Below are 24,937 nucleotides of genomic sequence, written 5' to 3' on the forward strand. Positions count from 1 at the left end.
CTCGAATGAAAAGAGACATGGAAGGAAAGCGTTTTGCTGATGTTGCTGAGGTGAAGGAAAAAACGACGGAGGCGCTGTCAAGCATCTCAAAAGATGAATGTAGACAGGGTTTTGAAAAATGGAATAAAATACTAAGCAAGTGTATTAGTGTAAGTGGAGAGTACTTTGAAGGGGATTGAAGGTTTGTGCTTAAAATTTGAATAAATAAGTTAAAAAAAAATAAGTTCGGTTTCTTTTGGGTACCCCCTCATATATTTGCCAAGTTTTAAATTGCAGTTCTCTTCTTTTACCCCCTAATAATAATAAATTACCTATTACAGGTTACAAGCTATGACGAGAACTCTCCCACAATATGCCATTCGATGGAACTCACAAATAGTACGGGCCAATACTCGAGTGTCAGGTCCTACAACATCACCAGGACACAATGCAGGTACAAGTACTGTCATTTGTGCGATATGGACTTGTATAAGCATTGTGCTACAGACAGTGGTAGCAAAATAGACCAGCAAGTTGGGCTTGTATAATTAATAAGAGTCCACTGCTCAATCAGGACTCGATCAATAACATCATGGCACACTCGTTTTTAATATTATTATTATTGTAGCCCATGCACTGAGGCAGATCTGTAAAATATAGTGAAGTATGCCAGCGAATGTGTGTGAATGAAGTGAAAGTTTGTGTATCATGCTCAAGTGTTCACAGAAAATTAAAAAGGACGCAGAACAAATTTGTAATGTGACATTGTAAATATCTTATTATTTACATACAGATTTCTTCCTGAATGTGTGAATAGCAATTAATAGTCAAAGGACTCTTAATTGAGGTGCTTGTCCATACATGTAGTATCACTGAAGGGCTTGTCCAAGATTTTTCATTGTTACTTACATCTTCAGAACTCAAGAAATATAATGAGGCTTCCATCTCAAGAAACAAATCTGTTGTGTTGGACCATTCTGTTGCAGTCATATCTTCCATGTATGGATTAGTGTTATATTTGTGTAGTATGTGGTACAATATGGTGCAGTTAACAATAATTTTGTAAACAAGACTTATGTTAATGATGCATTAATACTCCAGTGATTCTTTACTCCCCTTTTATCATTCTTCCTGTTGCATTTGACACAAGTTGACATCATATACAGAGGTAAAGGATTAGTACTATATTTCGTGATGATACTTGACCTGCTTGTGGAGGTGTACCTCCAGCATTTCATAATATTTGGCACTAGGTGAAGGTTAGTGGTTAACTCAGCTGCTTTGTCCCAGGGGGACAAAACCCTTGAAAACCATTGGATGGGAGGCTACCTACTACCTGCATTTGAGGAGTAAGTAATGGGATAGTAGAGTTGAAATAGAAACATGTTTCATAATATATTTCTACACTGCTCAGCTAAGCTTATATATGTAGTTCTTCGTGTCAATGTACACACTGTAGACCCTTTGTTTGGTCTGGCTTTGGAATACTTTATGCTTGCCTTCCTTCCATATGCTCAGTCTACCCTTTACATTAATCATAATAAGTAAAGTAAAGTAAAAGTATCCCTGTAAGAGGCTGCGGAGGGCCATACGGTTGTGAGATGTTGAGGTTCCAACATTTTCTAGACAATCAGCTTATAGATGGCAGCAAGGTTGTCAGCCTTATGCACCAGCTGCCCTTTACCCCCAAGAATATTCCTGGTACTCATTTCTGTTAAGAGGCTGAGTTGACCCCAGGGCCATAGTGCAGCTGGAAGGATTAGGTCAATTGAAAAAACCAATGACCTCATCGGGACTTGAACGTCAACCTTCTGGCTTGTAGCATAGTGCCTCAACCAACTACGCTACCGCATATAATCAGAACTAAGTAAAAAGATAAATAAGATGATGTGACATATTTTAAAAAGCATATCAATATTTGATGATTAGGACATTGCAGACTGAGAGGTTATCTTCCCCCTTTATTTGAACCAAGGGTTAACATGCTGAGACAGCAGTCTACAGTGGTTCAAGCTATATCAGACAAGTTACACAAACATTTCAGTTGAAACTGCTGCCTCTCCTCACCACCATGAGAACCTCAAATCTAACATATTATTGGCTTAACAGTTCTGCGGTTATGTAGGTACTTCAACGCTGAAGCCGCAGTCACCACAAAAAGTGCATGTAACACTGAGAGCCTTTATAGTGATGGGTGTGATTCATAAACCAGACATCTGCAGATATTTTAGTACTAATGATTTAATGAATCCCACTTTTCCCTGAAAAAAAAATTACATGATGGATCTGAAGTGACTGTGACTTTTATTCATTTCTGGAACATCTATTGAATGAACATTTCAAGGTATCATATCTTCCTAAACAAACAGTTGGCACCTTACAGAAACTGTTTTGTGGGCTTTGACAGCATCAGTATTCAACATTTAACCTTAACCTTGTGAGATTTTTCAGGCTTCTTATGGAATATTTTACTTTACACTAGGGCTGAAGTAATATGACCATTAACCTCTGTGTTAGAGATAGTTTCAGAAGTTGTTGTAAAACTTGTTCTTGTTTATTGTCTAGTGATTGATGTTGTGACATGATGGCTAAAAGCTAGAATAGACATCTTTTCCTAGGCAACTGTCAGTAAACACATTTCCATGGAAACCAAAACATACTCCTGCCTCAACAATACCCGGCCACAGATAGGCACCAGGTCACTCAACAAAGGAATCTGGTACATAAACACATTGCTGAGAATTACTGTACATTGCATGGGTAGTAGCAGACTGAAGGCAAGCCGTACATAACATATGATCAGTCTTCGTATGAGAACAGCACAATATTGCCATGCTCTTACATGCAATCTGCTCATGAGGTGACTTCATTCATACGGATATAAGAAATGTTGCGAGCATGCTAGCAACAAAATGCAGATGAAGGCGATTTGACATAAAAAGGAGTCATTTGTAACAAAAGACTGTTTCTTATTGCCCATCTGAAATCCTTATAACAAATGTTTGATGGCTGATGGATAATAATATTCGGTTCACAAGGCAGGATAGAGCTTTTATTCACATTGCAATGTAATGGCTGGATAATTAAATGTCTTAATTGCAAAACAGAGAAATACTGACTCAACGAATAGAGTGGGCAGTATTCAACGAATAACGTTAATCTAAGATAGTCATTACATTCCCAGTAAAATCTGAGGTCAACAGCTGAGATTCTCTGTCTAATATCAACTCCTGACAGTGGCAAGTGGTTATGAAAAATCAATTTATAATGTGTTTGGAATGTTTTCTTCTCACACATCAAGGCAGCCATTAAAAGAAACCCAATGTAACGGCTACAGACAAAGGCTCTCATTATCCTAACTTGGAAGTGTTGTACATCATGAATACATTTGCTTGGTAGTATTGGTCAGCAGCGGAATATAACTTTTCATTTGCTCACTGAGAGGGTCAACAGATGAGTAATTATATAAAATGTCTACTCCTGAAAACGTACAAATAAAGAATAATGAATGGTGTTTTGAAGTTGTCAATAAATGGTATCAAATAGAAATCCTGCAATCAAATATGTTAAGTGCTTATTAACAACTCTTTCATAACGTGGCATGGAAAGTTTTCTTCCTGCATACCAAGGACACGAGTAAAAGAACAAAATGTAACTGTCACATATGAATGTACTACTCATCCTAACTAGTAAGTATGCTTTATCATCGGCGCCTTTGCTTGATAGCATGAACTTCTCCAATTTATACGGCCTCTTGTCACTGTTTAAATGATAAACATGGTGAATGAAAGTGCGTTGAAGTGACAAACGCATGCCTTGCAATTAACAGTATCGGATAGAAACAATGATTTGCGTATGTGTGTGGGTGTCATTTTGGCGGCATAGTTAACTGGGTGAAATACTGGGAATTGTGATATTTTTTGGGTGGGCAGCACACTGTTCAGTGATGATAAATAAGACTTTACTGTTTTTGAGATCCCAGTTTTCTGTCTAGTTGTGTGAGGTAATCTTCAAATATTTTGATGGTCAACCAAGAATTTGTATTAGCTTCATATCTTGTAGGCAGTATCTTGACATTCTTGAAGCAACGTGAAGTTTACAAGTTGTGGTGATTTATCACTACCATCAGCATTGCATAAGAGGCGTACCTGCTGCTTAGATTTTATACCACCATGACAAAAATCTTCTCAAGAAAATTAATACACTGTTAGGTTGTAGACTGAAAAATATCATCAGCACTACACGTAACATTTTCGGAGACAAATTCAGAAAAAAAATATCGGCAATACAGAGGTCTGCGATTCCGGCGCTTCATTGTCACGAAATTATTTGATCAGAACACTTCGAGTCAGTGTTACCTCACAAACAAAAGAACGAAGAGACAGTGGAAACACAACAAACATTTATGTATCATCCTTTTCAGATGAATGTTTTTTTTTTTTTGACCCAGACTTAAAACCAGAACTCTTGTAATATTTTTTTTGCATATCATTCATTTCAGTGTTTATTCTTTTATTCTTGTTTATTTTATACTTCAGTAATTACCTTTCTTCAGGTGTTGTATGTTCCGGGTTTTCTCTACTGCTTTTTTTATAACGACTGAGACTCGGTGAGAGCACCATTACTTTAAAGAATTAATTGGTGACAATTCATTTTAAAGCACGGAGTATCATAACCCCAAGTCACAACATTTTTACTGACTCGAGGATTCTGTGAGTTTTTGCAATTCACACAAAATTCTTTAGACCTGTTTATGATTGGTAGTTAATGAAGCTATAGTTTGAAGTTGACGTTACAAAGCAGGTGTCTCCCCCTTCACCTGAAGAAGGAAACAGATGCAGTTTCCGCAAAGTCGTGTTTTTTTGTTTTCTAGAATACCGGAAGATGGACAAAGTCCGAAAACCCAGTAATTCTGTGTGTTATATACAATTGTCAGAACCCTTTAGAATGTATTAGATCGTGTACTGTTAAATTTTTAACTAAACTGTGTAACGTATATGAGGGTTAAGCTCTGTGGTCTTTAAATTTATTATGTGCAAGGCTACCATGACAAGAAAGTTCGTAGAAGAGGCAAGTTACCCACGCCAGCGACCACTGCTGGTTTTCCATACAACCGGCGAAGCTGTTCCCTGGTGGAAAAATGGCTATCGTTATAATTTTTTTTAATGCTAGAGGGGTGGGACTAAGTCCCTTGTACTGCGGCCACTTCTGGCCTATTGTACCAGCCCCAGATGATAGGTGAGGGTGATTGTGGAGCAATTGGTGGAATGAAGATTGGCAGGGGAAACCGAAGTACTCGGAGAAAACCTGCCCCAGCGCCACCTTGTTCACCACAAATCGCACTTGACCAGACCCGGGATCGAACCCGGGCCTCCGCGATGGGAAGCCAGCGACTAGCCGCTTGAGCTATGGCGCGGCCCTTACTTTCTCATGGAGCTGAGCCCTTCTGGAGGAACCGCCAATTCTGCAGCTACTCAAGAATTTTCCAGCATTTTATGGAACCCGAAGGTTCATTACCGTGTTCACAAGAGCCCTCCACTGGTCCCTATCCTAGCCAGATCTATCCAATCCATACCATCCCATCCATTCTAATATCGTCCACCCACTTACGCCTTGGTCTTCCCTGTAGTCTCTTTCCTTCTGTCTTTCGTACCAATATCCTATACGCATTCCTCTCTCCCCCATTCGTGCTACATGACCTACGCACCTTATGACGAGGCCCTATCATTATATTACTTTTCTCTCAACTTTCGCTGTAAAAACTTTAGACAAGCCTTCATAAACTTTAACTTATCCTTGCATTTGGGTTCATCTGGCACCACAGTGCAATTACCTTGGTCTGCCTGAAGAATCCCTGCGGCAGACAAAGCCAAATGCGAAATACCACTGCCGCGGGAGCCTTGACATCTTACCTCCGCCAACAGCCATATCATGACGAATACAGCGGTTAAAGTCTGATCACCTCTGTGGTGAGTAAGTATTTGGACGGGAGCTGGCTTGTTTACACCGCGTGCAGTTGGCAGTAAGTTAATGTCTTCTTGTTTCTGTGTTCTTTCCCCTGAAGCAAAACCCTCGATTTTATTCCTGTGAGAATAATGACGATTGCGACATTGTGTATCTCCAACTAATGGACGGTGAACTTTATCACCCGGAGGGATGTCAAAACGAGTGTGTCCAGTGCCATAATATCTTTCCATAAATACAGAGTGACACACACGTCCCACAACAAAACTCTTTTGAAGGTAAAGGCGAAAGTTTCCCTGTAACAGGCCGTGGAGGCCCATAGGTTTGTGAGACGTCGAGGCTCCCACATTTTCTTTAGACAATCCATTCACAGATGGCGGTGAGGTTATCAGTTTTACGCACCCGCTCACCTCCCTTTACCACCAGGAAGATTCGTGTACTCATTTCCGTTAGAGGCCCACCTCTAGAGCTGGAGTACGCAATAATGGAAATAACTCTGTTCGCTCTTTTAGAGAGCTAACAGTGAGATTATAGTGTCGCTAACAGCCATACCATGTTGAAAACACCGGTTCTCGTCCGGTCACCGCCGGTAAGTAACAATGCAAATGGTAAGTACTTGGATGGGTGACCGCTTGGCGAAATCACGTGCCTTAGCTGCTAAGTAATTACATTATATGTTGTAGCATTTTGACTATCATAGTGACCTCCAGATTTTAAACATGACCATATTTGCTTACACGAGAGTCAGTGGGTGAGAGCCTTTGTCGTAGGGAGAGGCTACGTAAATTCACTGTCTCCTCTCCTCACATGAGGACGGCAACAGATCCGAAATGTAATGTTTACTAGTTTTTAGAATACCGGATTAAAGGGAAAAGTCAGAAATCCCAGTAATTCTAACTGTGAGTAAAAGAATTCAAAAAATTAAATAGAAGGAGCTGGCCGGTCCTCTGTTTGGCGATTAACAACATCGACAGACTTTGAAATCGGATCGCTCTAATTATTCTTAAATGAATTCCGAAGAATGCTTGCTGAAGGCATGATTGAATGGAGCTGAAATATTTATTACGGCTTCATTTGACGTTAATAACTTCATTCTTTCTCATCATCATGAAGGCCTCCCTAGGTTGGGAACCACTGTTGTAGAACGAAATTCTGATATCCGAACAAGATTGTCGTTTTCTGTTATGTGACGAAGTTCAGTCAGATACAGTGTATACTTAATAACTTAATATAGAGAAGGCAGGTTCCTCCGTAACACTGGTACCTTCCTATCAAAGTATATGGAATCGTACTCCAGAAGTCTTTAATCTTCATGCAGCGATATGATTATAAGTTATCGGATGGTCAGAGATGGAGAAGTTAATAGGAGCTTTTATGTTCCTCAAGAGCTGGGATAGCGCAGTCGGTACAGCGCCTGGCTACGGGCTGGACGACCAAGGGGTCGGAATTCGAGTCCCGGTGGGGTCAAAAATGTCCTCTTCTCCACATTGTTTTGACCGGCTCTGAGACCCACACAGCCTGCTATCCAATGGGCATCGAGGACTCTTTCCCCGGGGTAAAGCGGCCGGGGCGTGAATTTGACACTCCCAACCAACTAGTGCTGAAGTCAAGAAAATGTGGATCTATACATCAACTCCCCCTTACGCCTTCATCGCGTAGTGTTTAAGTAGTTAAGCACAGGGACAACTTTACCTTCTTTTCATGTCTTCCTGAACTTCCGAGCCGGAACTGCAAGGGGTACACTTGGCCCCATTGCCTTCTCATTCACAGGAGTATGAAGGTACGCTCGAACCGCCATACTAGGTAAAACGTAAAGCTATCCCTGTTAACAGCCCGTGGAGGCCCATAGGGTTGTGAGACGTCGTAGCTCCCACATTCTCTAGACAATCGACTCACAGATGGTGGTGAGGTCAGCCTTACGCACCGGCCGCCCTTTACCCCCTAGGAAGATTCATGGTACTCATTTCTGTTAGCGTCTAAGTCGACCCCAGGGTCATAGTGCGACTGGAATGATCAGGTAAATTGAAAACAAATCCAATAACCCCATCGGGAATCAAACCAGCGACCTTCCGGCTTGTAGCACAGTGGCTCAACCAACTATGCTACCGCGCCCCTGAACAGCCATACTACACTCGCAACAGCAGTAAAATTCCCTCAGCATCGCGCACGCCCAACCTACTGTCCGTTGGGTTCCGGGAACTCTATTCCTGGGGAGTGTAGCTGACCTCTTATTTCCATATTCTGCCGAGGTTACGATTGTGTGGAGCTGTACCTCCACTCTCCAGAATATTTTCTTGACGTTCTGCTAAGTTGAGTGAAAGGATGGTGAAGGGTGCGGAAAGTTGGCATCTGCTTTGTCCTGGTTTCACGCAAACAATTAAAAAGGAATTGAGCATACCGAATATTAATTCTGAGATCTAAAGTTCTCCCTGTGCTTAATTAAGAACGACGCAGTGAAGACGTACGGGGGAACATATGTATAGCTCCACCATTCTTGACCTCGGCACGCAATGGAGGTTGGTGGTCAGCTTCATGCTTCAGCCGCTTTATCCCCGGTGAAAAATTCCCCGTACCCATTGGATAGGAGGCTGGGTGGGTCCCAGAGCCAGTCTGGACGTTATAGAGAAGAAAAGAATATCTTGCCACTGCCAGGAATCGATGTAGAGACATTCAACCGTAGGCGATCCATATAATTATAATGTAAATTTCAAGTTAACACTCATACGTGTATTTGGACTCCCTCCACACCACAGAAGGTCTTGGAGGCACTGACGACCATAAGGATAGCTTTAACTTCACGTTTACGAGTGTTCATAAAATTGTAAAACAGGTTTGCCAAAACAACGGGGTCGATTACACGACGACTGGCAACAAAGCAGTAGATGTCACAGGAATTCTTTATGGCACATGGTTGAGATGAGAGAGATTTCTCTCGACATATGCTTTACGCTAAGAGAAGTACACAAGGAGACACACAGACAGATTAGAAACGAAATGAAAATAATTCGTGTTTACAGAGAAGCTTTCAGCCATGCAGAAAGAAGTTGTGGGCAGTAAAATGATTGCCCCGAGGAGAAAGCAGAACTAGCCTGTTGCAGATAGGCAGCCTGCACAGCAAGCGCAACTGCTAGTGCGACTCGGCCGGTCTGACGGACTGGTACCGCGGAAGTGCTGTGCTCGAGAGCCCCTGTTCAGTGCTGGGATAGACTGTGTGTAAGCTCCAGGACATGGCTACAACCGGTAAGTGTACCTACTGCTCTCATATATTTCTCCACGGTTGCCAACTGAAATATACCTCTTAGCTTTTAAGGAAAGAGACCACTGGGAAGACGAAGACGTAGGTGGGTGAACAATATTAAAATGGATCTTAGAGAGACAGGATGGATTGGATTGATCTGGCTCAGGATAGGGACCAGTGGAGGGCTCTTGTGAACACGGTAATGAACCTTCGGGTTCCATAAAATGTTGGGAAGTAGCTGCAGATTTGGCTTCTCCTCAAGAAAGGCTCAGCTATATATATATGTAAGTAAGTAAGCTTTTTTCCCTCTCGCCGACCTCTGCTACGACAAGAATCGCAGTGGTGCGCGCCGTAGGAAAGGGTTCAGATCCCGCTCGGGGTGTGGCTGTATGTGATCGTTCTTCTATTTCTTTTGGTTTGGGGGGGGGGCAGTTATTTGACAGCTGTGTCACTATCCACGTTATACGGCGTAGAATGGTAGGATGAAGGATGAATGATGAAGTAGATATGATTTGAAAGGAAATGGTCGAGGCCTCACGAAACTAAGGAAATCCACGGAAAACCTCAGTGAGGACAACCGTTCTCCTCATCGAGTTTCGAACCGAGCACCTCTCGAATACGAGCGTAGAGCGTTACTGCTACAGCATCGCTCTCTGTATTTCTGTGTTGTTCTGTCCTCCTATGAACTGATTCAGGGCCGCGCCATAGCTCAGGCGGTTAGTCGCTGGCTTCCCACCACTGCGACCCGGGTTCGAGCCCGGATCAAGTCATGTGAGATTTGTGATGGAGAAAGTGACGCTGGGGCAGGTTTTCTCTGAGCACTTCGGTTTCCCCTCCCAATCTTCATTTCACCAGTTCCTGACCTATTATCTGGGGTGCGTACAGTAGGCCAGAAGTGGCCGCAGTACAAGGGACTCAGTCTCACCCCACTAAGAATAATAAAATTGGTGAGAACAGATACTCGGAGTTTGCCATGGGAGCGAAGTTACTGCCATCCCACTCGTTACTTCCATAGATGAAATATCTGAACGCACCTATATACCTACGCGGTAGCGTAGTTGGTCGAGACACTATGCTACAAGTCGGAAGGTCGGAGGATCGAATCCCGATGAGGTCATTCGATTTTTTTCAATTGACCTAATCCTTCCAGCCGCACTATGGCCCTGTGGTCGACTCAGCCTCTAACAGAAATGAGTACCAGGAATTAATTAAATAATTTTCCTGTGGCGTCAAGCGCGGCCGGCGCGTAAACCTGACAACCTTACCGCCATCTTTGAGCCGATTGTCTAGATAATGTGGGAGCCTCAACGTCTCACAACCCTATGGGCCTTCACGGCCTAGTACAGGGATAGCTTTACTTTTTTAATGTGGAAAGAAGTGGTCATATGCCTTTTGTCTGTCGCACTGACAGCTCCATGAACAAACAAACATAGCATAGTATTAAACACTATCATAGCATTTGTCTGGAAGGACTGAAAGAAACCATGGATGCCGTGTCAGTACAGCTTGTTTCCCAATTAAGAGTTGCATCTCGCACCTCCCGGACACAAATCAGAAGGTTTATGCGTGAGCGGAAGTGTCTGGTTTCTTGTTGTTGCGTTGTCACCTGTTTCACTTCATGTCCCGTATCTCAACTTCTCTTAAAGAACGGATACTTTTGTATTCAGGCATACAGCGCTGCTTATGTGTTTAGAGTCTGGTAATCTGGTGACAATTGAGCAACAAAGAGCTAGTAACTTAACACTTATCATGTAACCCAAACGTCACGTGTGAGGGATGTGCGTGACTTATAGACGAGTTCTGGATTGGATGATTGAATTTATTGACACCATATTTACACAACTCGGGACTACATGCAATACAGCGCTATCGCTATTCTACACACTTTACACTTCACCGTTACACACGCATTGAGATTCTCAGTCGTCACTAGTCGTATCCTGGCAACGGATTTATAAAAATTTCACTGTCACTTCAAATCACACATGAAATTTTCTTTCCACCGCCTTATTCCTTTATTGCCATTTCCTGCAGCTGCCAGTTCCGAAGACTCGACTCAGTTCAATTCCTCTGTTCCCAAGCTCATATCCTGGCAGGCTGGCGATTCGAACTTCATTCTAAGCTGCTCCTGCCAGCATCGGAATTCTTCTTTGTAACCACTTTGCACGGACGATGCAGAAAACACAACCTCTATTGTTGGGAAGGCATGTTTGACTTCGCTATTCCGACTTTCGGGCGTCATGTCACACTCCACAATGAGGAGCTTTTCAAGTCGTACTACGACGAATAGCCAAATACATAATGACGCTGATGGAAAGCGAGTGGCATGTGGAAGGGATGGGAGGAAGAATACATATAGAATTTTGGTGGAAAGCCAGAAGGAAATAGATCACTAGATAGACCTAGACATAGGTGGGAAGATAATATTAACATGGATCTTAGAAAGACAGATGGAGTGGTGTGCATTGAATTGATCTGGTTCAGGATATGGGCCAGTTTTAAGTTTTTATTATTATAACACCACAATACAGTGTAATAGCGTCATGATAGTGTTCTTTCGTGGATAAGAATTGAATCCAATTATAAGAATTTTCGATTATCCGAATAACTTTTATCCCTAATTAATTCGAATAATCGTCTTTCTACCGTAATTACGTCCGTGAGAACCTCACATGATTAATATTGCTTAGGTGTCACAATGTTGTAATGTAATTGGAAATAGCTCCAAGACCGTCATGTAGTGTTAGGTGAAGCTACTTGTGGCATGCAGTTGCCTTAGGCACCGCTGTGTACGGATTCCGCGTTGTGACAGCGATGAATAACTGTACACACCAAGATACGTTCCTTCCTTCAATCTTCATCTCAACTCTTTTACTCCTGCAAATTCCTTTTTTATTTAATTTTCTTATTTAAGGATTCTGCCAATAAGGCGGTCAGTCATTGTAGCCGAGCGGTCTGAGGCATGCACTGTCTTCACTCGCTCGGAAGCCGGGATCGTGGGTTCGGATCTGTTTCCTGTGAGGTACGAACTGAATTCTTATATATTGCCGGCCACGGTAGCCGAGCGGTCTAAGGCATGTACTGTCTTCGCCCTCTAGGAAGCAGAGATTGTAGGTTCGGATCTGTTTCCTGTGAGGTACGAACTGAATTCTTATACACTGCCGGTCACGGTAGCCGAGCGGTGTAAGGCATGCACTGTCTTCACTCGCTCGGAAGCAGGGATCGTGGGTTCGGATCTGTTTCCTGTGAGGTACGAACTGAATTCTTATATATTGCCGGCCACGGTAGCCGAGCGGTCTAAGGCATGTACTGTCTTCGCCCTCTAGGAAGCAGAGATTGTAGGTTCGGATCTGTTTCCTGTGAGGTACGAACTGAATTCTTATACACTGCCGGTCACAGTAGCCGAGCGGTCTAAGGCATGTACTGTCTTCGCCCTCTAGGAAGCAGAGATTGTAGGTTCGGATCTGTTTCCTGTGAGGTACGAACTGAATTCTTATACACTGCCGGTCACAGTAGCCGAGCGGTCTAAGGCATGTACTGTCTTCGCCCTCTAGGAAGCAGAGATTGTAGGTTCGGATCTGTTTCCTGTGAGGTACGAACTGAATTCTTATACACTGCCGGTCACAGTAGCCGAGCGGTCTAAGGCATGTACTGTCTTCGCCCTCTAGGAAGCAGAGATTGTAGGTTCGGATCTGTTTCCTGTGAGGTACGAACTGAATTCTTATACACTGCCGGTCACAGTAGCCGAGCGGTCTAAGGCATGTACTGTCTTCGCCCTCTAGGAAGCAGAGATTGTAGGTTCGGATCTGTTTCCTGTGAGGTACGAACTGAATTCTTATACACTGCCGGTCACAGTAGCCGAGCGGTCTAAGGCATGTACTGTCTTCGCCCTCTAGGAAGCAGAGATTGTGGGTTCGAATGCCACACAAGGTATGGATGTTTGGTATGTGTATGTATTTATTCTATGTTTGTGTTGTCCTGTGTTTAGGTAGAGACCTTGTGACGGGCTGATCACCAGTCCAAGGAGTCCTGCCGTCTGTAAAATTATCAATTAAAAAAAAACAACCTCGACATCGTAAAGGTATAAGAGGAAGGGATTAAGTAGATGAGTCAATAGGGCGACTGATAGCGTCCGTGAGGGGAATTTTAATGAATATGAAACAGTTCTAGATTTGTATTCGGGATGTTTTCGATTCGAACCTCAGTCGAAACACTTGTTATTCAGAGTGAAGATTGCGAGAGGAAGGTGCATTGCTGGACAGAGCCGATCTCGAACCTCAGAAGGCCCTAGACTGTTACAGAGGTGATGAAAATGATATGCATGTTATTCTATGCGTAACTGTACGAATTCCTAAACGTCGTCATTGAAAGACAGCCGTCGTCTACGATTTGACGCCGTATAGTCTTGCAGGATTTCAATGCAGTTTCATGAAACGTACAGCCTCCTCTTCAGGACTGAACATTAAGCCAAAGCAAGTAACCAGAAACAGGCAGAGTAAGAGGCCCGCAACTGTGACTTATTTATCTTACAAGTGGGGCCACGCCATAGCTCAAGCGGTTAGTCGCTGGCTTCCCATCGCGGCGGCCTGGGTTCGATCCCGGGTCTGGTCAAGTGGGATTTGTGTTGGACAAAGTGGCGCTGGGGCGAGTTTTCTCCGAGTACTTCGGTTTCCTCTGCCAATCTTCATTCCACCAATTGCTCCACAATCACCCTCACCTATCATCTGGGGCTGGTACAATAGGCCAGAAGTGGCCGCAGTACAAGGTACTTAGTCCCGCCCCACTAGCAACAAAAAATCTTACAAGAAATTTCAGCACTTCTTCCGAGTTTTATATTAAAAACGAAATTCAGAACCGGATAACCTGGTATAGCGACGATCAACGGGATGGACGGTCGGGGTTCGATTACCGGCAAAAGTAATATTTTGCTCTCCTCCACAGCGTCCAGACCGGCTCAGGGGCCCATCCAGCCTCCTGTCTATCGAATTGGTATTGGGGGCCCCTTTCTTCTGGGGATAAAGCGGCTGGATCATGAAGCTGACCACTCATCTTCATCAAGTGCTGAGATCAAGAATGGTGGAGCTATACCTCCACGCCCCCATATATATATATTTCCAGCTGTAGACCTTTGTTTTCTCAAAAAATACGATCGGCCATATTTAATTTTGTAAATATTTTAATGACTTATAAGAATACAGAAATATAAAATGCTAGTGAGAACAGTGGGGCCAGAGAAGTGAAGTCACCGCCTCGCATCCCTTGCCGCAAACCCTCAGATCACCATTGACTGGCTGAGTGCCGGCTCGTGGTACCAAGAATGCCCTGACGTCAGGTTGTACCTTCCAAAGTATACGCTGTTGGTGGAGAAATGGAAGTGCCCGAGAGGAGAACTGAAAGTTATGTCTGTGGCAGAAGAACACGTACAGTTGTAGAGCAACTTGCAGAAGAGGCGAGAAACAGCAGTTGGCAATGTGAACATCAGTCGTCGGATGTTTGATTGGCAGGATTCTTTCTTCTTGCAAGCCAGTCTCCACGGCGGACTGTGAATTTCTGGCAAGTCACTTTCCATAAGCATCAGTTACCCTAGAAACAGCTACAGGTAGAAATTTTGTTATCTGTAAAAGCAAATGTTCGCTGGCCTCTTTCTTCTGTTGCACAGTTATTCTGTTACGACAGCGCACAATGGATCATAAAACGACAGTGTTTTGACATCTCCTCAGGCAGCTATTAACACAAATGCCTGTTTCTATTACATATCATTAGAAAGCATTCATTCTACATTCCCATTTGCTCCCGTTTCGTTTCAATAAAAGTTTCTTGTACTCACGGATTGAACATTTGCATTGCGGTTTTAATGACAGTGTGTGTTAACGATTTTCTGGGTTGTGAATTCGTGTTTGGTAGGTAAGTACTCCTAAAGCGTGTCTAAAATATCTTTGAAGATACGTCATTATCAGATACTGACGTAGGTTATTACATCGTCCTTGGAATGTTACTAGATCCAATTTTCAGCACATGATGGGCGCAAAATTCGTTATACCGGAAATGTGGTTGAACACAAAAAGGATATTTCTTCTGTGAGGTGTGAGGAACCCCTAAAGATGTTTTAGACAAATTATATCTATCTATTAAACTGTAAAGAAAGTAAAATGGGATCGTAATTTATGGAATCATAAACTTTAATTGGCCCGAGACTTGTCATTCCAGCCTCTCTCTCTCTAAGCCTCTTCTTAGGTTACGTCTTGCTGGTTTTTAACTGCATGCTCTATTCGCCCTTTCCACACAGCCGACATGCTCTGTTGCTGTTAATGAGAATGTCCTTAACTATAATATCGAGCCAAAATTTCTCACGTGCTTCAGTATTTCTTCTCTTACTGCACATTAAGCTTATTTCTTCAACTCCATTTATTCTGCATCCTTCACCATGCTCATGTCTGACTGCGCATTATTCGTAATATCTAGAGAGTGCGGGTAAACAAAACACAAGAACAGATGAGAATTTGTTCTCTTTTTATTTGCTCAGAAACCAGGGAAGTGCCCTTCGCGCCGTGCACACGATGCCTCTCTTCATTACAACAGTAGCACGTAAAGACACAGTGGACATTGCGGAACAGTCGGTGCACTGAGAACTGCGCTCTTAACTCGTTCTGATGCTCGCGTCTCACTTGTTTACATGAACTCGCAGACGTTATGCAGCGAATTTTGTTATTATTTTCAGTAATACGAGGGAGAGTCAGCAAATAGGTCATAAATGGATGTAAAACGTAAAACGTAAAACGTTAGCTATTCAATATACTACAAAACATTTATTTCTCGACACATCCTCCACCAAAATTGATAAACTTGTCTCATCTCTTTACCAGTGTGTCGAAGCCCTCAGCATAGAAGTATTTTGACTGTTGTCTCAGCCACCTCCTCAACGGTTGGGCATCGTCTGCGATTTTCTAATGTCCTTGACAGAATTTGTCGACCCAGTTGTAAACTGGTTTACGCGACAAACACTTCCCATCGTAAGCAGGAAATATTTCTTTATTAATATCCTTTGTATTGAGTTCTTTTGCTCACAATGCACAACAGAACGCTGCTCTTCGGTAGAACGCACCACAAACAAAGTCGCCATTTTGGCTACTGAAACCAGCCTCTGCACATGCGCATGCCCCTCTGCTACCTAGAGTGCTATGAAGCTGGATTATGCTGCTACCTAGTGGTACACATAGAAAACCTATTACATCCATTGCAGCTGTTTTACTTTCATTTGTGACCTATTTACTGACTCTCCCTTGCATGTATTTAACGAAATTTTATTCATCTGTTTGCATTCTTTACTGTGTTACTTTTCCCCTAGGCAGTTGCTACGAAACGACGTATGGAAGTCTAGGATAGCCTTTACTCGTTCTAAAGCCTATCATGTCTTCTGTGTTCTGTTTATGTCTTGCTTTAGTTATCCGAAATTCATCTCCATTTAACGAAGTTTGTTATGCCGCTACTTACTTACTTACTTACTTACTTACTCACGCATGAAGCTGAGACCTTCTTGAGGAGCCGCCAATTCTGCAGCTACTCAAGAATTTCCCAGCATTTTATGGAACCCGAAGGTTCATCGCCTTGTTCACAAGAGTCCCCCACTGGTCCCTATCCTGAGCCAGATTTATCCAATCCAAACCATCCCGTCCTATCTCTCTAAGATCTATTCTAATATTGTCCACCCACCTGCGCCTTGGTCTTCCCTGTGGTCTCTTTCCTTCTGGCTTTCCCACCGATATCCTATACGGATTCCTTGTCTCCCCCATTCGTGCTACATGACCTGCCCACCTCGTCCTCCTTGAGTTGATCATTCTAATTATACTTGGAGAAGAGTACAAGTTATGAAGCTCCTCAATATGCAGTTTTCTCCAACCTCCTGTGATGTTATGCCGCTACTAATACATAAAATTGCATCTGTGTTTTTTCCTTGTATCAGTCTTTAAACCTTCCTCTTGTTGCATCACGCTCACTGAGTTTACGGTGAAAGTCTTTCTCTAATGAATGCAGTGTAAGTGATCCAGGATATTGTTCCCGGCAAGAAGAGCAAACTTATGGCTCCCTGAGGTCGCGGCTCCAACTCTGGGGAAAGCTGTTGTGCCCAGTCCACTGGTCCGGCACTGTTACCTCCTCTTTGCAACGTGGTTACTGAATAATGGTAACAACACGGGTCTGGTCAAGTGGGATTTGTGGTAGGCAAAGTGGCGCTGGAGCAGGTTTTCTCCGAGTAGTTCGGTTTCCCCTGCCAATCTTCATTCCACCAAATTCTTCATCATCATAATCACCCGGGGCAGGTACAGTAGGCTAATCAGTGGCCGATGTGCCAAGCGGACCCAACTGGACTCCACCCCCCACTATGCGAATTTAAAAAAAAAAAATCTGTTCCATGCAGCAAATTTTTTTCTTGAGAAATTAATAGTCGCACAGCTGGTCAAAAATTTTCATAACTTTAAAGGAATTTAACATTTTACGACCGTATTCACGAGATCTCACTATTGGTCCATATCCTGTACCAGATGAATCAAACCTACCACTTACCACTCGAAGCTACAGCCTTGGGCGAACCTTGGCCTCCTCTACAACCAGTCTCCACTGCTCTCTATTCCTCATCTTCTCTATCCATCCTTTCGCCTTCATCTTCTTCAAGTGGTTCTCAACATCGTCTGGCCGTCTCAACCCGGGTCTTTTCTTCTTTTTGAATATAGCTTTCCTTTTAACTTTCTCTTTTGCCTTGCATTATCTTCCATTCTTCCGAGATGCCCGAACCATCTTATTCTCTGTGACTTGCTAAATCTTATTATTTCTTCTCATTTCAGTAATATGTTTATCTCTTCATTGTATCTTATCCTCCATATATTATTTTAGATCACTGGTCCGTATAATGAATCAAGTCCACACAATATTTATCTGAAATCTGTTTTAATATTATGCTCTCATTCACACCGTTGTCTCCCAAGTGGCCTTTCCTTCCAGATGGCCTCTTTAAATGTTTCGTGTGATTTTAATTTCTCCTACACGTGTTACATGTCCTTGATTGGATCGTTCTAGTAATATTTGGTGAAGGGTACATTCGGTTTTCTCCTGCCTCCTGTTACTTTCCCCCGTTTAGGTCCAAATATTCTCCTCAGACCCTATGTCTAGACACCTAGAATACGCTACGTCTGCATAACTTGCGAGATCTGGGCTTAGAATGAAGACGTATTTTTTACAACAAATTCAGTTTTCTTGGGGGCACGCGGTAGCGTAGTTGCTTGAAGCACTATGTTACAAGCCGGAAGGTCGAGGGTTCGATTCCCAATGAGGTGATTGGATTTTTCATTTTCATTTCATAGTGTAGTCGGTATAGCGACTGGCTACGGGCTGGACGACGGAGGGGTTGGAGTTCGAGTCCTGGTAGAGTCAAGAATTTTCTATTTTCCACGTCGTCCAGACCGGCTCTAAGGTTCACCAAACCTCCTATCCAATGGGTACCGGGGGCTCTTTCCTCGGAGGTAAGCCGGCCAGGGCGTGAATATGACCATTCACCTCCGGCTAGTGCCGTGGTCAGGAAAATATGGACCTATAAACCCACTCCCCCATTGGCCTTCATGGCGTAGTGCTTAATTAAGCATAAGGACAACTTTACTTTTTACCTTCACCTAATCCTACCAGCCGCACTATGGCCCTGGGGTCGACCCAGTCTCTAACAGAAATGAGTACCAGGAATCTTCCTGGGGGTAAAGGGAGGCCGGCGCTTAAGGCTGACAACCTCATCACCATCTGTGAGACGATTGCCTAGAAAATGTGGGAACCTCAACGTCTCACAACGCTATGGCCTTCCACGGCCTGTTACAGGGATACCTTTACTTCTTTTATTGTCACTAACTTTTCCCTCTCTGTAACGGCAGTACCATGTGTACATGCCAGGGGCAAGCAGATGCAAGTGTCAGGGGTGTAGCCGTGGCGGATTCCAAGCATGATTGTCTCCATCAATCATTCTATGTCGAAACTGAGATACAGGAAGGCTTCTAGACCTTGACAGTCCGTTTGATTGACAAACAACAGATATAAATGAATTATTAAATAATGAAATCTATGGACTTTCACTTCATGTTTCATCCGATTGCCGAGTCCTTAAGATCTTTCTGTTTGTGAAGGAAGATGTAAACTGTAATGCTCTGGTGTCGCTACTTTAGTCTTAGATTAAAGTAATGAAATCCCATCAGTGGTCGAACTTGCAGTAGATGGACAGATAATGACGAGTCAGTACTTCGTGGGCAACAGGTGTTTGTGATAAGTGACTGAGTAAAGAACGCCTATTAATCAAACAAGCCGCAGGGATCCACAGGAATAGAAGAATTGCCTGAAGGAGTACAGTCGTGTTGCTAATTACCAGCAGCACGCAACACGTACAGCAAGCAGGGACATGAATAGACTCGCAACAGAGAAACAATTCTTGGCCACTACAGAAGGAAATGCGTCCTCTTAGCGGCCAGCGCTGCGAGCCGGGATAGCTCAGTCCTTATAGCGAATGGCTACGGGATGGACGACCGAAGGGGTCCGAGTTCGTGTCCCAGTGGAGTCAAGAATTTTCTCTTCTCCACGGCGTCCAGACCAGTTCTGGGGTACTTCCAACCTCCTAGCCAATGGGTACCGGGGGCTTTTTCCTCGGGGGTAAAGCGCCCGGGGCGTGAAGCTGACCACTCACCTCCAGCTAGTGCCGAGGTCAAGAAAATGTGGATCTATACATCCACTCCAACATACGTCTTCATGGCGTAGTGCTTAATTAGTTAAGCAGAGGGACAACTTTAACGGTAGGCGAATCAATAATGTTTCAAAAGCTGAATAATTTGTATTTTTACAATACATTTGTAGGATTAAATCGAGGAAAATTAAATCTATTTTGATTAGTTCTGTCTTCTTGGATATCACGCCGTATATACAGTTGAAAGTTATTCAACGTTCCGGAAGTATATGTCGCCTCAATTTCCGGAGTGGGACGACAAGCAAAGTAGCAAACCATCGTGAAGTTCTGCTTGCTATTTTCTCACGATGGTTTCTTGCCTGGCTTATTCTTCGACCCTGAATGTGGAGACATGTTCCTCCGAAATATCGGTTGACTTTCAGCGGACTACACTACGTTATATCCCAGGAGACAGGATTTTTTCCCAGTCACGGCTGTGAGAACCTCAAATCACACAGAACATTTTATATCAGAATCATGTTTCGACCATATCTTTCAACTGAACAGTAATTTCTCCTGAAACTGAGTACTGTGTTTTTGGACTTTATGAAAAGAATCTCAGTAGTTTACAGATGCTGTAACTTTCGATGCTTGAAACATAATTAAAGAGTTTCCTTCTTCAGGAAACGAGAGAGCTGCGGTGTTGCAAGTTGCGAGAACAAATAGCCGCTCCTCTTCTGTTCCTGCTCACTTACTGCTCCCTAGCGAAATCATTGCTCTGTTCAATTAGTAGGCGGTGAATGGCACGACGCTTTAAACTCAACAAATACAGCTTTTTAATGTTGTCCCGTTAGACTGAAGTGCAGTAACAGATTATGGCAGCCATTCATTTAATTCTAAATGAGATCTCTAAAGGTATAGGATTTATGATTTAATACTCGGTAAGAATATGGAGCTTATGAATATAAAGAACGTGTTTACTCAATTAACAATATAGTATTACCGAGAAATATAAAACGGGTCATTCTAGCTTAGTGTTAGAAACCGGTACAAAAACAAGAAATAGGGGAAGGACACACAATGAGCGCCGTTGCAAATAACTGATAGGAAATAGCTCAGAGAGGAGGAATCACAATTACTGGGCCATGCAGCAATGGTAAATTTGTCCCTGTGCTTAACTAAATAAGCACTACGCCATGAAGGCGTATGGGGAGCAAATGTGTAGATCCACATTTTCTTGACCTCGGCAGTAGTTGGAGGTGAGTGGTCAGCTTCACTTCCCGGCTGCTTTACACCCGGAGAAAAAGTCCCCGATACCCATTGGATATTAGGTTGGTTGGACCCCAGAGCCAGTCTGGATGACGCGAAGAAGAGAAATTTCTTGACCTTACCAGGACTCGAACTCCGACCCCTCGGTCGTCCAGCACGTAGTTAGTCTCTATACCGACTGAGCTATCCCGGCTCAATATATACGTGCCAGAGTCAATATTATTTATTACCGAAAATTCAGGTATGATATATATAAATTATATATCATATACGTATATGCTCTATATGTATCTTTTTGTTATGTAGAAATGAGAACCTGGACTCTAAACCACAGTAAAATCGAACGTTACCGAGCAATTTGCTACAGCGGTAGCTCTCCATCAGAACCTCGGCCTGGCCATCGGCTATACTGAGTTAGCGTCTTCATGGCTTCCTCGGTCCCTCCAACCAAGCGGCAAGATGGCAACTTACATAGGCCACGTGGCGCCGTCTCGCCTCCTCTGATCGCCCTTTCATTGCACACTTTGTGCTCTGAGCAGCTGACAGCGTCGCAAGACAAGTACAAATAAATAACAATATATAATATATATAAGTGAAGAGCGTGACTAAGCTTCGAACTGGGCGACAGAGGAATCGCGCTTCGATTCCCACGAAAGGCAAGATAATTTTCTTCATATTGTCACACCTACCTCCCTATCCAGTAGGTAAGAGGTAAAGTTGTGTTGTGCTTAACTAATTAAGCATTATACCATGAAGACGTATGGGTGAGTAGATATATAGATCCACATTTTCTTGACCTCGGCACTAGTTGCAGGTGAGTGGTCAGCTTCACCACCCGGTACCCATTGAATAGGAGGCTGGGTGGACCCCAGAGCCGGTCTGGACGACTTGGAGAAGAGTAAATTCTTGACCATACTGGGACTCGAACTCCGTCCAGCCCGTATCCAGTCGCTGTACCGGCTGCGCTCTCCCTTGCCTGAGATAAATCTGGCCAGGGTGCGAAGTAGCTCATTCATCCCTATCTAGTTCCGAATTCAAGAGTGCGTAGAGGTACACCTCCACTTCTCCATACTTCATTTGGCAATCACATGAACTTGATATCACCTGAAAACAAGTGTTTACTCATGATTCTACGTCGAGTGTCGTTACTGATAGTCATATTAAGAATCTGCGCACTGCCGCCATGTTTGCATTACTAGTAGAAGAAATTTTCAATGGCATGACATACCCATAGAATAAAAAGAACGCACAGCCTGTAACAGGCCTCGGAGGTCCATAGGATTGTGAGACCTTGAGGGTCCCACATTATCTAGACAATCGGCTCACAGATGGCGGTAAGGTTGTCAGCCTTAAGCGCAGGCCGCGCTTTACTCCCCACGAAAATTATGTAAATAATTCCTGGTACTCATCTCTGTTAGAAGCTGAGTCGGCCCCAGGGCCATAGTGCACCTGGAAGGATTAGGTCAATTGAAAAAAATCCAATGACCTCATCGGGACTTGATCTTGCGACCTTCCGGCTTGTAACATAGTGCCTCAACCAACTACGCTACCGCGTGCCCCATACCCATAGAGTTTCATTAAAAAATAATTATTTTCGTATAAAAGGAGGCAAAACAGCATCTGTCATCCTCTACGCGTCTGCGTCGTTTCAAAACCAAACTAAAATGTGGGTAACGGGTGCATTGTGAGAAATTGTGATGGTTCAAGCGAATTACACTGAAAGTCGCTTAGTAAGGAAGAGACCGCTACTCGTACGGTAAGAGCTGCCCGCTTGCAGCAGGTGTTGTAGGGGCCACGCGGTGACTGGCGCTGAATCCTCACGGCGCGTACATCAAGGTGACGTACTGAGTGGTCACTGTGAGCCCTTCACTGCCGAGGGAAACAGAGGCTTGGGCTTTTAGATTAAATTCAGAAAGTTTCTGCAGAAGACGCGAGTGTTCTGTCGATCGCAGGATACGTTAAAAGAAAGTGCTGAATGTGTAAAATACAATAAACCTATATACTCAGTGAAGTCTATAACAGTTTTAAAGGTGGATTACTCTGTTGGAATTGTAGAAGGTAAATTATGATAACTGTTCATTTTCTCTTTTTCATTATTATATATGTTCCGCCTTATGGTCGATGGCCGACATTTCTGGAACGAGTAAACTGCTATGGTTCTGAATTCTATCTCTGTATCGATGCCTGCCTGTAATAATTGTAAAGAAGCGAAATTTTCAACATTACTATCATGCTGAATGTGACGCTGTGTGGCTTGGCAGAAGCAAACCAAACGGCGTCATATCCCAGAAGACAGCATTATTAGTTTCTACCACAGTGAGAACTTTATATCTCACAATTTCACCTTTATTTCTAGGTACTTCAGTTTGTAAAATGGCAGTCACAAATAGCTTGTCTTAAATTTGCATGTTTTCGTTCATTATGTCTGCATGCCCCTAAATTGAATGTCTAAAAGAGAGAAAAAGGAGTACAGCATTTGAAGCGAGTTTTATAATCGTACGAATTGCCAATACGCTCACACAACAGTGCCAACACAGAAACTATACCATCCATGCTGTATTTATGCAGTTAATTCGGTCTATTTCCTATTACGACAGTAATATGAAATCGTTTATTTTTAGAGCAAAATCATTAAAAAATTTTCAACACTGCTCATGCAGACAGATGAGCCAATATCTTTATAATTGTTTTTGAGCGTGATCATGAGGACACAGCAAGTGGACGATTTTCCTACCAATTTATCCAAAAATGCAATAATTTTCAAAAGAGAAACATTCGCTCTTTTATCCTTCATAATTCAACCAAAGAAGAAAGTAATTTTGATACCTAAACTTTTTTATTGCTAGTGGGGTGGGACTAAGTCCCTTGAACTGCGGCCACTTCTGGCCTATTGTACCAGCCCCAGATGATAAGTGAGGGTGATTGTGGAGCAATTGGTGGAATGAAGATTGGCAGGGGAAACCGAAGTACTCGGAGAAAATCTGCCCCAGCGCCACTTTGTCCGCCACAAATCCCATTTGACCAGACCCGCGATCGAACCCGGGCCGCCGCGGTGGAAAGCCAGCGACTAACCGTTTGAGCTATGGCACAGCCTTAACTTAAACTTGATCTCGTGACCAGTGTTCTACCTGAAGTGACGCGATTTGAAGCCTGTGCAAAACTGATTCTATGCATGGTGACAGTAGAGGACAACTCTGCGTATGTTTCTGGATGAAAACCTAGGAAATTGTCGAACTAAACGAGAGTAAACTTAACTCAGGGACTCTCTCAAGCACGTGATCAGTCCATTTACAAAGAAACAGCTAAAGTAAGATGGTCATTTGGTTAGAAATCGGCCCTCAGTTACCTTAGTGGGCAGCATTTTTACCATGTAGCTACCTCAGTAGCTATACAAAGATAACTATGCAACTATAAATCTAACCCACAGCCTTAATATACTAACTGCATTTAAGAAATTCTACTTCTTTTCAAGCACGACGTACTAAATACGCGTATGTTTCCCCTTTATCCAAGTGCCACCGTATAGGTGTAGTGGATATGAAGTTAAATCCACTCTTAACCTTGACACAGATGGTCATGACTATGCAGTTGGCGTTCCTGTCGCTTTAACTCGGAGGGGGGGGATATGTCTAGGAATAGCGGTGATAACAACACAAATCCAGATATTTTTGGGCTTCTGGACTTTTCCTATGGTTTTGTATGCTGAATGAACAAAGCTTTTTGTAAACCGGACATTTTCAATCCTCAGATGAAACATGATGGAAACTTAACCAGTTTCGGAAATGCTGCTTTCTGACGAGTTC

At 43.2% G+C, this 24,937-nt stretch overlaps 2 protein-coding genes across 3 annotated transcripts in view; both read left to right on the forward strand.

Moving 5' to 3' along the window:
- Positions 1-1,318, forward strand: part of LOC111871073 — a 436,676-nt gene extending 435,358 nt beyond the window's left edge. For both annotated transcript variants that reach the window (XM_023863850.2, XM_023863851.2), the window contains one exon: positions 321-1,318. In XM_023863850.2, the coding sequence (XP_023719618.1) occupies positions 321-504 (184 nt within the window). In that variant the 3' untranslated portion in view covers positions 505-1,318. The remainder of the gene's footprint in view (positions 1-320) is intronic.
- A 7,764-nt stretch (positions 1,319-9,082) lies between these two features.
- LOC111871074 (proton channel OtopLc) overlaps positions 9,083-24,937 on the forward strand; it is a 104,252-nt gene continuing 88,397 nt past the window's right edge. The window contains exon 1 of the mRNA XM_023863852.2: positions 9,083-9,183. Coding sequence (XP_023719620.1) covers positions 9,171-9,183 — 13 coding nt within the window. The 5' untranslated portion in view covers positions 9,083-9,170. The remainder of the gene's footprint in view (positions 9,184-24,937) is intronic.

This window comes from Cryptotermes secundus, unplaced genomic scaffold, assembly GCF_002891405.2.
Source record: "Cryptotermes secundus unplaced genomic scaffold, Csec_1.0 scaffold73, whole genome shotgun sequence".
In the NCBI taxonomy this organism is placed as follows: domain Eukaryota; kingdom Metazoa; phylum Arthropoda; class Insecta; order Blattodea; family Kalotermitidae; genus Cryptotermes; species Cryptotermes secundus.